Source organism: Pseudochaenichthys georgianus, chromosome 9 (genome assembly GCF_902827115.2).
Source record: "Pseudochaenichthys georgianus chromosome 9, fPseGeo1.2, whole genome shotgun sequence".
In the NCBI taxonomy this organism is placed as follows: Eukaryota; Metazoa; Chordata; class Actinopteri; order Perciformes; family Channichthyidae; genus Pseudochaenichthys; species Pseudochaenichthys georgianus.
In genome coordinates this window covers 23,034,678-23,049,418 of record NC_047511.1, presented here as the reverse complement: position 1 = coordinate 23,049,418, position 14,741 = coordinate 23,034,678, and the positions used below count along the sequence as shown (strand labels likewise).

The 14,741-nt window shown below is 41.4% G+C and overlaps 1 protein-coding gene across 3 annotated transcripts in view; it reads left to right on the top strand.

Moving 5' to 3' along the window:
• The window catches only part of sema6a (sema domain, transmembrane domain (TM), and cytoplasmic domain, (semaphorin) 6A), a 110,307-nt gene that overhangs the window by 34,818 nt on the left and 60,748 nt on the right, over positions 1-14,741 (top strand). For 2 of the 3 annotated variants that reach the window (XM_034090903.2, XM_034090901.2), the window contains exons 2-3: positions 9,195-9,369; positions 10,198-10,315. In XM_034090903.2, the coding sequence (XP_033946794.1) occupies positions 9,270-9,369; positions 10,198-10,315 (218 nt within the window). In that variant the 5' untranslated portion in view covers positions 9,195-9,269. Of the gene's footprint in view, positions 1-7,828; positions 7,888-7,971; positions 8,031-9,018; positions 9,062-9,194; positions 9,370-10,197; positions 10,316-14,741 lie in introns of all 3 variants that reach the window. The other variant, XM_071204362.1, reaches the window with a different exon arrangement.

Sequence of the window (14,741 nt, the reverse complement as noted above, 5' to 3'; positions counted from 1 at the left end):
ATTGAAACCATATTCTTCTATAGGTTTAACCCCAGGCGCCCTAATTTACAGCAATACTTGACTCACAAACATTACAGGCTGGGAGTCCCAGGATTGTATCATGACTAAGCATAGCATGGCATGACGCAGTATAGCCTGCAGGAGCCCCGCAGTCGGCCTCCGTAAAGTGAGTTTCCAAGTAAAATGTGCATAACGCCGTTTGACAGTTACAACACCCCCATCTCTGCTCCATGGGGGACTGAGCTTCAGTCATTCCACCATTTCTCTCTCTGTGGAGTTAATGTGGCATTTAGCTCAGTGACATTCTGCCATTTTTCACTGCTATTTCTTCTCTGCTGCACCTCAGGAAAAACACAGAGTCTCAGTGTGTCTCCTCCAGCTCCCCCTGCTCTTTTGACCAGAGTCAAACTCAACACTAGACAAATGATCTTTACGAATGAGGACCAGCTCCTCTATAGATTAACAAAAGTGTGGCCTTATGTTACGGGGTATATTAAGAGAAAAGGACAGGGCGATGTCAAAGAGAGGCAGACGGAGTACGCATCAGACCAAAGGGATAATTGGATCAAAAGAGAGACAGAGGCCATGTGCTACCAAGCATACCCTTATCAGCAGCAATTTTCTCTGCCTTGCCCACACTGCTCTGTATCAGCTGCGTCCAGGTTGATTAAGTTGCCCCGCTTATATCATCACCAACGATGATTGACAGCCTGAAAAGTTTCTGATATTTAAATGAGTAACCTCGTTTTCTTTTGGGGTCAATCTCTTAAGCACCGGTTGTGTCTCTGTGTGACGTTTGTTAGGCTTTGTGTTGTGTATGTGTGGTTGAATGTGTGTCATAGAGTGGGGGCTTGTTTTGATTCATAAATTCTTTTCCCAGACAAAGCCAATAAGCACTTTTATTTCTTTGCTGCCAACCTCGAGGAGATAAGAGTGGTGAACATAGACTAAGGAGGATGAAAAGAGTAAAGAATAGGAGTAATGGTGATAATACCATAACAAATGTTTTCATTCGTCTTAGGAGGTAGTGAGGGAACATTGAGCACAAATGGCTATGTGGGCCAGATAGACAGAGAAAAGAGGACTAATAGTCTATAGCCATGCTAGCAGCTCTGTAAGGCTGTACTTAGACATAGCATTGCTTTCAGCTAAATGCTAATGTCAGCATGATCCATGTATGTTGATGTTTGACTTGATCATTGAACTAGATGATCCAATGTGTTTTTGACTAATATAGCTCCATGAAACATCCAGTCATTTCGGGAGCTCATCACAGCTTAAAAAGTGTATGACCTACTTTTAAAAACAATGTAGTTAGTTAGTTGTTGGTAGTTATCTCATCTCATCTTTCTCCTCGGTTGATTTCTGCTGGTGGCAGGGTTGTTGCGATGTCAGTTTACTTTGGATCATTCCCAGAAAGAGAAAACCCATGAACCTCCCCTCCCCTCCCGTCTCTGCTATCTTTTCCTTTCCTTTTAGTTCCTTTTTTTCCTATTCTTTTATTTCCTGTGCTTTCCTTTTAATTTCCTTTCCTTAACTCTCTTGTACACTTATACCTTTTTTATATATATGTTAATTTGCTACAAACAGTGTTCTCAATACATAATCAAAAAGGATATCCAATCCATTGCTTTGTGATAGATCATTGTTTTTAATGATTAAAAGGCACAGATGCATGTCCAGGCCTAATAGCTTTTAGATCAGAGGCAGAGTTATAAAGATAGCAGCTTATCTCCAGTCACTGAATCTCTTTGTTAGGTTGCTGTTCTTCCTATTTAGCGCTTTTCCTCTGTTCTCTCGCTGTTCTTCTGTCTCTCGTTCCCTCTTTTCTATTTGAGTCGTCTTTGGCCTGCTTCCAGAATCAATCCGTCACCTCTTTAAAAGGAGACATTTTTGCATTTGGGCTTCTGTTTCAAAAAAGGGCCTACAGCGACAGGGTGCCTCATTCATGTCCACTTCATTGTCTTTTAATAATCAAACCATGATGGATCACCACCATACAGATATCCATTTAAAAGCAACATCTAAGGGATGAAAAACAAGGGAGGAAAAGGAAAACACCAGTATGCTTTTTGATAGTTCAAGGACTACTTGTGGGAGTGTGAATGCCAAATTCTGTGTCTGTATTTGTGTGCTTATATTGGATGCTAGTTGGCTCTTGCCTGGTGCCTCCCTCTCGCTCTTCTCCTCTTATCATGGCTTCCTGGGTTCATGCAGACAGCTCCTCCTGTCTTTTCTGTCTGATTTATCAGGCCAGTGTAAACACCTGCCAGTGTATCCACCCTATTTGGGGGCCCTAGGTGGTTGGATCTGTTCCATTTTTTGTATCCCATACTTTTGATCAATGTATTTTTCTTACCTGGCTGTCTTTCCTGCACAATCTTCTTATACTTTTCATCCTCATCCAAAACACAATTTCCTCTAGCCTGCCTGTGAACAGGGGTTACTATGGGCAGTGGTCGAAAGCTCTGTTACTTTAGGCAATATGGTATTTATGTGTGTGAGTTGTAAAAGTGTACACTTTAAGTGTGGTCTGGTATTCTGGCTGTTGTGTTCACACTTATGTGTAAGGTCTGTTTCTGCTCTGTAACACCGTGAGATTGTCACACAGCAGAAATGTCTAAAGTCCCTGGAATTCCCCCGCTGTTATTTATCCACCTGTAAAATCGTTTGGCTTTTATTCAGTTCCAGAAATCAAGAAAAGCAACTGGAAAAGCAACACACAGACAAACTACTCTTTTCTCTCGGACATGCTTTTTACTACTTCATGTTTAAAGGGTTGGTTTGTATTCAGTAGTATTAAGGCATGCACTTTGCAACGGAATTTATACATTAAAGCTTGAAACAATGTGTTTTTCTGCACAGAAACTACTACTACTACTACTACTACTACTTCAAACTACTTTCTACCAAATAAATAGTTGTTTTGACAGTGTTGACTATTAATCATCATGAGTAACAGAGACCAATATGTTTCTTCATCATTGGTTAAACCAAACATGATATTACTTCACACAATTTCTGAATGGATGCAAAAACACAAACACACTTTATGGTACTCTGCTTGCGTAACCTATTACAATATTCCAATTAAAGATACAAATAGCAGTGCTTCTTTCCCATGTGGGAATGGCCACAATTAGAAACACATAGCAGCGTGTTGCCACTAAGCTAACCCTTCTCTGTCGGCATGCCTGTCATCTGTAAAACCTTCAGCACCAATCTGCGGACATTGCCCAGACTGCCAAATATAAACACAAGCCGGCTGCGCTCGTATCAAAGCTGTCAGACAGCCTTTATGAGAGTCTGCTACTACCTTCATATTGAAAACTTCCTCCAGACTTGATTATAATCAAAAACCCATGTGCAAAAAGACAGGTCTCTGTTATTCTCAGTAAACAAAATAAGACATGCTCTTAAAACACAATGTCCACTAATGCACATTGTAATCATGTGGCATGCAACACAGCAACAACCTAAATTGTGTCCTTAACCAACAGGTCAGCTATCCCATACAGCTGCGCTATGTAAAGCCACTTATACATGGCAGCTATTCAGAAGTACTTAAAGTACAGACTGACGGACATGCAGCAAGCAGTGAGAAAAACAAACAAATAAAAACACAAAATAAGTCCTACAAGTGGTTTGTATAACACATACATTCTAATCTGAAGCCACCATCGACTACAACGTTTAACAGGCCTACCAAAGATGCTATCTGATTGTATACCACTATGCTTAAGGTGTGGTAGGGTTTAGGATGGATAAAGGACTTAGTTAGGGCTGAAACAGAACAGCTGTGTCCAGTTTTAAAGTCCATCTTTTTGTTAATGCATCTATCCAACCCCAACTAATTTTCGGACTTTGTGGTTCTGTAACAACGCCACACTACCCTCCTCTTTTTATTCTCTTATTATCTATTTTTGAGTATTTTCTTAAATCTAAGATTTTCAACATTTATCAGGCCAAGTACTCCTTATCTGAAAGAGACACAAAGCAGGGATTCTTACATATGTATAAAATATAGTTGCATATAATACTGGCTCTACAATAACGTGAAGGCCAGTCTAAATTGCCATTTACTGTATAAGCATACTTTTTATGCTGCAAACAATACTAAGCTATTTAAATTATCTTTTGCAGCCAATGCAACCAGTTTGCCATAATTAATAGGTGCCGCACAGTGATTTGACACATTCAGTAGGCAGCTCTGAAGTCCATCATCAACAGGTCTGCTCTGATGTAATTGAATAGCGGTCTCTCACTTCATTGCGCTCTCTGATGGCTTGCACAGTGGGGGCCTTTAGGAAATGAATGGCTGGGACTTTCTCAAGATTAACTAGTTCTATGAATGTGTGTGTATGTTGGGAAAATCTGCCCAACCAAGCTTAATTATTTGTGTTTCTCTGTTTGTTTGCGCACTAAATTAACTAGACTGCCATGCTGAATGTTTCTTTCCTTTTCCTCACCTGAAGCTCACCAGGGCTGACCATGTTATTCTAATACATGTGTGTTAAGTTCCACGCACCCGTAGCTAACATGTTGATGCCACAGCAAAAAATAACATCATTAGGCCTGATAATGTGTTTATTGTTCAAGCTAATGCCGTTTTAGGAAATTGCCCCCATGGGGTTGCTCTGTCTGGGAAGAGAAAGTGTGTGTCAGTCTGTGTGTGTCTTTGATTCTTTAGCTGATTTGCGTTGTATGATTTTGCTAATATAGTTTGATTTTATTTGTGGGTTTTTGTCATGGTCTTAGCTGAGGGCGGAAGGATACGGAGTGACTGAGGAGTTTGTTTGACTTTAAATGTGTGCTAGTTCACATGTCTGTAGTAATTCAAAAGATGGCATGGGTATGTAGAGAAATTCTGGGAGGTCCTTGTGTTTTTATTACCTGCTGGTGGCCTCCTGCCAGCAACCGGCTTGATTAACACTCCTTTCTCTGCTGAACACACATGCACAAACACACTAATGCACACATATACACAAAAGCAGCTACTCTATCATTGAAAGAGTGCAGAAAGTGTAAGGGAATAGCAGCTAAGGTTATTAAAATGTTATCTATTAAAGCCCAAGGAGGAGGCACAGTGATCTTTATGTCGTTTCTTTGGTTGCTTTTCGAGGAGAGCTTGCAAGAGAAGAAATGCAGACACCTCCACACACACTTTCACCTGCGCAAGTGTGTTTGAGTGGTTGTAGGTCAATCATTATTGCAGTTTGAGTGCATGTTCTGGATCTGAAGCCTTCATTTCTGGATGTTCTCAGATTGTCTGTGTGTCTATAGTGCTGCACAAAAATATAATTTTTGATGAGGATTCAAAACACACAAACCGTTACACTCACACACAAGGAAGCAATTTGCTCTCCCACAAAAAGAGCGTAATTCGGTAAAGACAGACTGCGTATCGCTCCCTCCTGGTACCCATGTGTGGCAGCTGGTAACAAAAGAGCTTCTGGGAGTTTCATTTAAGTCGTTTTGTGCTAAATGTATTTAGTGTATCACAGGAGGCAGCGTGAGATGGTTTGGCTAACAGCTTCTAGCATTTTATTACACACAATTTATATAGATGAAGGATGTGCCTTGCCTTCAGCAGCCAACATACAAGATCAATGTCTGGATGGATCAATGTCTATGATTAATCCCATGAGATTCATTACAATGATACTACAGCATCTACAGTCACATGATTAGGCAGCTATTATAGCTCCACATTTCATTGTGACATAATGTTAAAAATATAATTACAGAATTATTTCCATTTATTGGGCTCTGGTACAGATCACATCTTGTGTTCTTGCTCATTGAAACTCCCATCCGTCATTCACTGTGGAAGCTCCCTGAGGGCTAACCTCTCTGCCTCATGCCACTTCCTGGTCATCAATCAGTCAATTACTGGAGGACTTCCGGAGCAAGGTTCAGGAGAAAAACTAATTTTAGTCCAGAGGTTTACTGTACCGCGAAGAGAGAAGACAAAGACAGCTTTTTTCTTTACAATTTGTAGAGCAATTGAATACACGGCGCAAGTGTAGCTCTGTCAACCTTCACTTTATGATAAAGGTGAGGGTGAGGGGAAATCCATTTTGGTATTTTTTCTTTTTTATTAAATATAGAGTGTGGTAAAGAAAAAACAGGGCTAGGATAAGAGGAGTAGACCATTGAGTAAGAAAGTAGGGAGGAGAACGGATTGTGAGATCAAGGTCGTACCCATGCTTTAGTATTGATATTCTCCTCAGTGTTAAAGTGATTCTCCCTGTGAATAGTGTTTTCATTCCTCCCCTGAATGAGATTCACAGGAGCATAGAAAGAGAGAGAGAGAGTGAGAGAGAGAGAGCTATTCTGCTTTTTAAGCCCCCCCCCGTTAGTTCCCCCCTTCGGACATACAATATAGCGAATGAAAATACAGAGTGGGATAAACAACTTTTATCAGACTGAATCACATAAAATCGACTATTTTATTCAATTCTTCATCCCTGAAGCACACCTTACTCTACAGTATATACCCTGCAGAATCTCACCCCTGCAGCTTCAACTGAGGATGAAACCAAGGGCTTTATGCAAATTAAATGCTTTATTCTTGATTAGATTACAGACGCAATAATTGTCTTGGATGATTTATGGGTGTAATTTGTTGCCACAAACTGCAGGAGAGAAAGACTCAGTTGCCATGGTTTGTGCAATAAAGACATTACATCAACACAATTTAATGCATCTGCTATACAATTAACTTCAGCTGGTTTACAGATTGTTGAGGACATTCCGTTTTCATCTTCCTGGTGTTTTTTCCAGGAAACAGGCAGTCATCATGCTTATTGGGTGAAAATAGGGAGTCAACTGTTGGCATGTTGGCAAGAGTGCAACGAAAAATTATACTAAGAGGAAAGTAAGGAAAGTACAAGCATGCAGGTGGTTCTTAACCTGCGGGTGGGGGCTGCCGGGCCTCTGAATTAGCCCTGAGCGAAAAAATGCTAACGCACTTAGCACGGAACTCACGGTATAAATACTTTATTACTTATCGGATCTGCACAAACAAGTTATCATATTAAAGCTGATATTCACTGAGCGACCAGAACTCAGGCCATCAAAGGCAAACCCAGACAACACACCACGTAGCTTTACGGAGCCAAAACGGCAAATACCTTTGTTACCTTTGTTGTTTTTCTGATCAAAAGTTGTGTTCAATGGCATTAAAACGATAAAAACGCTGCTGAAGGTTAATCCAATGTCTATGTGTCCCTTTGAAATGATTACTGATAATCCGTCATCATATTTTTGGCTATAACCTAGTTTTCAGTTTTCAGAGCGTAACATAGCTTTCGGTGTGGGCAAGCTACGTGCGCATCACTCTCATTCCTCAATGGTGACGTGTAGGTGGATTTAGGAACTTCCCTCTCGATTCTATTGGCTCCAAAGCCCCGGACACACCAAGCCAATTTTGGCCATCGATGGATGTCAGGCCGACGATGAGCGTCCTGTCGCCCTACTCAGATTGGTGTGTCCCGCACCGTCGTATCTTTTCGGCTGTGCCGACACCTTTTTGGCCGAAAACCTACCGATTCGACATACAATTGGCCAAAGGCTGTCGGTCAAATAAATCCCTCTGATTGGCTGTTCAGCTAGCGAATCAGTGCATGAGAAGCGAAATAAAAGTGAGGGACCCAAACAAACTATTAAGAAGGCAAATCTGAGATTTCATTTAACTCCAGCTCTCGACACAGGTTCGGGAAAGCCCCATGAGCTTCTCGCTGTTGAATGAAAATGGAATGCACACGCTATTTGTTGTTTGTATAAATCACGCAGTCTGTTCTTCTTCTCTCTGTGTATCACACAGTCTGTCTTCCGGTTGTTGACTCTTTTGAATGACAAATGACACACTACCGCCGCCTGCTGGTAAGGAGAGTTATTGCCACTCACGCATGTGCAGTTCGTACGTGCTACTTGGCCATCGGCTGAAGTCTTTGTGGTGTGTTCCAGTGCGACTGTTGGCCAAGACGCAGGAGACGTGAGGCAACACAACAGTCGGGTCCGTCTGTGTGAGTTCTTTGGTGTCAGCTTGGTGTGTCCCTACCTTAATGGTTCAAAAGAGGTGTTAATCAAAATCGACCGAGGGGGGCCAGAGATATGGTAAATCCACCCAAATGACCCCAGAAGTGGTTCTTTTTTTGCTAAATCTCTCTATAAAGGTTAAATGTCACTTGTTTTGCATAAATCTTGATACAGGGTACTTATTATATGTTATAGTTTGGATTCCTAAAGCTTTTAGTCTACTATCATTCAAGGGTGGTTTTCACTATAAGTAATGTTTTTTGTTGTTCAATCTGAATTTACTTTAAAATAAAAAAAATCTATATTGATTCTGACTTTTCTACATCCAACTCACAGGTTTATCATTGCTTTGAGAAAAAAGATTATTAATGTAACCCTTTTAGAAGTGAAGATATAGTCATTTGTTCTGGGAATGTCATTTTCGAGCCTGAGACCTGAAAAACAGGCTCAGGGCTTAACAGGTTAAACCAATCCTGTGGTGAATTAGGGAGTTTATTAGCTGCTCCAATGTGATGGTGGTCATCAGACTCTAGGAGTTATGATGTGGGATCGATACCCTTGTAGGTGAATGACAAGTGGGTAAATGAGGTACTTGCCAAACCACCCAGCCCCATCTCCAGGTACTGCGAATACTTTAGAGCAGGCTAATCTCAACAAGAGCTCACCCACTTCACTGCCACATACAGAGATAGAGAGAGAGAGGGACAGAGGCACAGAGATTTTCTCTTTCTGACATCGATCTATGACGCATATTAGCACCATAATCCAATTAATTCTGTTTCGCTTGCAACACAGCTCACTTGAGTCATCGAAAATGCATATATAAATATATCTCTGACAGATTGAAATGGGTTGCGCAAATTACACAAACAGTTTATTCAGGTGGACTTGAAATTGTTTGGCTAACTACTTTCTTTTTCTGCCTCTCCTCGCTCTCCCCCCTTATGCTTCTGTGTTTCTTTGTTTCACACAAAGAATGCAGAAACTGCGGAGGAAAAGTAATTGAGGAGGCAGTCAGGTGAAAACAGATTTGTTTGAAAAACTTAGTTTTTTCAGTGTTTTCCTCCTGTCTTTTATCCCCCCATATATTTCCTTCATCCCTCTCTATCTCCTCCCTCATATTCTAACCACTTCTTTCTCTCTTTGTGCAGGCTGAGGTAAATCTTTAGCACCAGCAGAGGACCAGGAGTAGCAGCAGCAGCAGCAGCAGCAGTGTTGGTGCGACCATGAGGTCAGAGGCCTTGTTACTCTACTTCACGCTACTGCAATTAGCCGGGGCGGGCTTCCCCGAAGACAGCGAGCCTATTAGCATCTCACACGGCAACTGTAAGTATATACATCTTTCTTTCTTTCTTGCACACTGTCCTTCCTCTCATTACGAGTCCTCCCTCGCTCTCTCCCTGCACTCTGTTCCCTATCCTCTTTGTCTTCCCCTTCGCAAATCCCCCTTCTCAGTGTCTCTCTCTCGTTTTATCCTTTTGCTCTGCCTCATCCCTCTCAACCCTTGCTTCCTCTGCAACCCCCACCTCCCTCTTTACTGAATGCACTTTGGAGGCATGGAGTGTAATTTGGCGCCCAAGGATAGGCCCTCGTCACACACTAAAATGAAGGACTTAAAGCAGCATTTGAAACGGAGCCCACCCTACATCAAAGGATAATCCGTTATTTTTCTGTTGGGCTTCTAATGCTGTGTGTGATAGAGTAAATGCTGTTGCAGGTTACAAAGACGCGGCCATTGTTCCTCTCTGGGTTTATCTTTGTGTCTCCCTCCATCCTGCCCCATCCTGCTCTTTGTACCTAACGCCGCACCTAACGCCGCTGGCCAGGAGAGCAGAAAGAGAGGCCAGCCAGCCTCACATAGACCTGCTCCTCTATCAGAGTGTTTTTTTCAAATTAAGCGCTTTCATCCTGAGCCACTAGCAATAGCAAAATTGCATTGTACAGTGCAGCAAAGTTTTAGTCTACAATTTATGGTCACTAGAGGAGCTCAGCCAACAACTGTGGTGGTGTTTTCTCATCCAGCTAAGACACATGGGTTGACATTTGACCTAAAGTAAATGAGAAACTTGAAATAAAATGCGTAAATTATTACTACAATTACTGCTTTTATAAACGATACACACACAGAGATTCATTTATGTCATCTCCTTTCAGACACAAAACAGTATCCAGCGTTTGTTGGCCACAAACCTGGCAGGAACAACACGCAGCGGCACAAACTGGACATCCAGCTCATCATGATCATGAACAGGACGTTATACATTGCTGCCAGGTAAGTGATAAGAACTATTGGTTCAGATGTATGTGTATATCCATACAAAAGAGATAAAATAGAAAATGATGTTGCTATTTCACACAAAGAGATATTCAAGAAGACCCATCTGAGTACTTTTCTTTGTGGAGTGTAAATGCCAGCCACTGTAGATTAGGATTACTGAATGATGAATGATTTTCATCAACTGTTACCAGTTTTAACTTGATAATAGTTGAGTGCTGTGAGATGTCAGGTTAGCATACTTAACTTTGGAGCCCTGTGGTGCTGTTCTCTTTCAAAGTTCTGGTCTCATGAGGGACTAATTCGGAGCAGAATGCTGAGACTTTAAAGCACTTTGCAGTCTGGACTTTTTCTTTCATTACCTCTTTGTTGTTTTCTATGTTGGGCTTTCCTTCTGCAAAAACCCCTTTTACCTTGTACTATGTCCCTGCAGACCTGTGGCCTGTTTTTTTTTTAAAATCCCTAGGCAGACGTACACACTCACACCAACACAAACCCACAAATTTATACAGATAAAAACAACAGTTGAAGAAAAGACGACCTGATATAATCCTCATTTATGCTCTAAATACAGCATTTAGACACATGTACATTTTATGTTGTCGATAACAATAATACAGGAATAATACTGGCATTTTGTCAATTCATTTGTTGGCAGCCAGGTTGCCCTCGTAAATCGATTCTAAAAAAAAGTCTTTGTACCTCTGCCTGGATGTCTTTTTACCCACTTGGGTGTCACCTACCTTTATTGATTTATGTCCATCAATCATTTCGTTTTTCACCTGCATGTCTTTAATTTAGTGTGACTCATCTTTCAAAGACAATATAGCTCAATAACACCATCTAGAGACATGGAGCAAACCAATATTGATTTCATCTTCTCTCTCGTCATTATTATGTTATGTTCATGTAGCTTCACCTCATGCAGAGTGATCAATCTGTAAACACAGGTTCATGTCCAAAGCTTCAACAGGCAGGTTTACCTTCAATGTTCCAGCAGCAGTGAAACTCGCCTAATAAAATGGATCCTTATGTGGTTGTTCTGTGCCGTTCATGGCTAATTGAGTGGCAAGCTTGATTGGATACTGTTAAAAGCCACAATAGGGGTCTCTCTTTGTTTTCCTCCCAAGCATATCAAATTAAGTGGCTGAAGGAGGTGGCTGCTTTAAGTGGCAGAGCTATTTAACATATCTGTGGTCATTAAGAGGAGGTGTGTGGAAAAGGAAACAGGCCGAAAGAGAGTGTGTGTGTGTGTGCGTGTGTGTGTGTGTGTGTGTGTGTGTGTGTGTGTGTGTGTGTGTGTGTGTGTGTGTGTGTGTGTCGAGGCGCCAGAGACTTTGGTCTGCCTGTCGCCCACCTGCTCCACATGGGGTTTCAGGGGCCTGAGGGAAATGAGACAGAGGGTTTATTGGACGGGTGTGTGAGTGTGTGAAGTGTGAGTGAAGAGGAAGGTGTGTATTGCCCAGTCGAGTACGCTGACCAGTTGTTGCAAGGATTTAAAAGTGATTGCTAGTGTGTGATATGTGGCTTTAAGTGTGCATGTGGTGGTACTTTTGGGATAACATGTGTCGGTGTGCCTGTTGGCCTGGGCACTACAGCCTGTTACTGTGCCTGCAGTGAGTTATGTGTGTGTGTGTGTGTGTGTGTGTGTGTGTGTGTGTGTGTGTGTGTGTGTGTGTGTGTGTGTGTGTGTGTGTGTGTGTGTGTGTGTGTGTGTGTGTGTGTGTGTGTGTGTGTGTGTGCGCGTGCGTGTGTGAGGTCACCTGGAGCGCTGGTCCCACATTTGCATACTTTCTTGAAGCAGACTGGAATTCTGACACACGGCCCGAGGTATTTGACCTCCTGAATAACTGGAATGGCTGCCTCAGATTAGACCCAGCCGGATGACCGCCATTGATCCTGACATAGAGAAGAATGTTTGAGTCGATAACATGGACACACAAATGACGGCCAGTGCACAAATATCCATGGTCACTAACAGGATATCGATAAAGACAAGTTAAAGTTAAATGACAAACAGTTCAAGGCAAAGAGAGGAGACTATCACCACTTCAGAAATCAATGTGAAAGTGAGCCAATAGTCAACACAGCAAGTCACGAGTCATGAAACAACGAACAATGCGGCAGGCAAAAAACTAGGCAACATCAATAATTGCTTTTACGATGGTTGTCAAGTTAAATGACTTTTTTATTCTGATGCCAGCATCGCATAGCCTTGCCATCATGCCTCTAGACCAGGGAGCCACTCTTCTTGGTGTGCAGCAGCTTGCAGATGGCCACTGTGAACGCAGTCCAAAGCTCAACACTGTTTCAGGCTGTTTTTTGAATGGCTGCTCAGTGTATTAAATCTCTTTGGCTCCTGTTTTGGAGCTGGCAAAAGAATCAGAAGATTTTAAAGCTGTGAGATGCGGTAATCCATAGAGGGAATAAGGCACGTCTGTAGCAACAGAGAAACTCAGCAACAGATGAAGTCATTGATAATTCATCCTCAGGTTTGAGCCTTGAATCAAATGCATTGGTTGAGTGGAATCAGATGCTCTTTTTGCTGTCCTTTTCTGCATTATATGTGGGCAGTAATTGAAGAAAATGGCCTCTGGTAATAAGGTCAGGGCTTTACCAATATGTGTAAAATATCATTAGCCCACAAACTCATATATATTGAACGGTGATTATGAATTCAGTTCATGACTATTTTCGTCCCTTTATATTCTGGACCTTACCATGACTCAGTGTCCATCAGGTGCATTATCCAGAGGGGCAGTACACGCTGATACGATACCAGACAGCTGTCTTTCTATACGCAGGCTTTCAAAAACATCTTGTTTGTTCAGTTTTAGCATTGGACTGAGTATAGTGTTGATTTCTTTCACTTTCATCAAATCGCTGCTCTTAAAATGAAGAATGCATAATAAGTCCCTCTTTATGTCACTCATTACAGAGGCATTTGCACACTAAGAAAAATAGATGTAAATTACAGCAAGAGGGTTTTGTTTGTGAAGTTGTTGATGAACGTGTGATTCAACCTTGTACCAAGTTGGCTTAGTTGCAGCTGCAGTTGAAAACATTATTATGGTAGCAAGCAATCAGCTGTATATTATCCAGGATAAACTGAGATATGATGTATATTAAAGTATGGGTAATGAACATAAAACACGTCATGTCCCAGCTCATGGCTTTATGTGTCTGCTGTCATGTTTTGGTGTTTAGCAGCAGAGTCACATTCAGTAAAAGCAATAAACAGTTTTTGATGCGGCTCTGAGAGATGGACACAGGAGGATTCCTATCCCAGAAGTCCATATTTCATGGTCAGGTTGAAATATGTACAGCAGAACTCATCACAGTGTAGTGGGAGATTTATCATTTTGATCACTAAAAATATCTCTGTGTGCAAGGGTGTGAACATGAATATGGGTGTGTGGGTGTACAGCTGTAGCCAGAGCAGGCCATGTCATGTAAGTGTGTGTGTGTGTGTGTGTGTGTGTGTGTGTGTGTGTGTGTGTGTGTGTGTGTGTGTGTGTGTGTGTGTGTGTGTGTGTGTGTGTGTGTGTGTGTGTGTGTGTTTAATCAATAGATTTGATTGAAGCCACAAGCCATGTAGTGTAGCTGTTTTGCAGACGTGTCCAAACTCTAATCTTCATTCTAACATAAAGCTCATTGCTGTCAGTCCTAAAGATGCCAGTTGTAACCCGTGTGTGTGTTCCTGGACTTCTACCTTTGTGAGAACTGTTTTTATTTTATTTTGTAAGAACTCCATCAGCTGAAAAGGTCAACATTTCAGCAGCATTTGTAGCATAAAGAAAAACTATATTGTGGGATCAACGTGTTTCAGCTTGTGGCTTTTATCAGAATCTATACATAGCATTGCAAAGTACAGTTAAGATGGGATTTCATGTTCTTTAACTAAAGTGGGTCTATTTATGTAGTAATAGAGATAATTTCTATCAGTTAGCATAACATTGCAGTCATCAAAGTTATTGATGAGTTCCGATGAGTCTGATGGGAAAAGTGTTGAGTAGTCAGACAATTGGACAGGATTAAACAAGTTTACATTTTTGTCCGCTTATATAAGCAATTTCATATGGAAGTGAAGCCGAAAGTGAACACTACCAAAATGTTGTAAAGAATAGTATATGTGCACTACAGGATTGCAACAGTTTGAAAGTGAGCAAGGAAGTAAGTAGGTTTGTAATCTATGATGGATGTTTCATGGTTTCAAAAAATGATTATTTGACTGCTTGCATTTTTCATCTTGTTTGACTTCTTTAACATCAAAGTCACTAAGTTCCAATATCGCAGCAACCTAATGTTAAACAATATCGAAGTTATGGGTGGAAATGATGAAAAATGCAGAAACTTGACTTTGTCTTTATAATAGGATTTAAAGACATGCGGCGAAGAGACAATAATAGAATAAGACAGACAC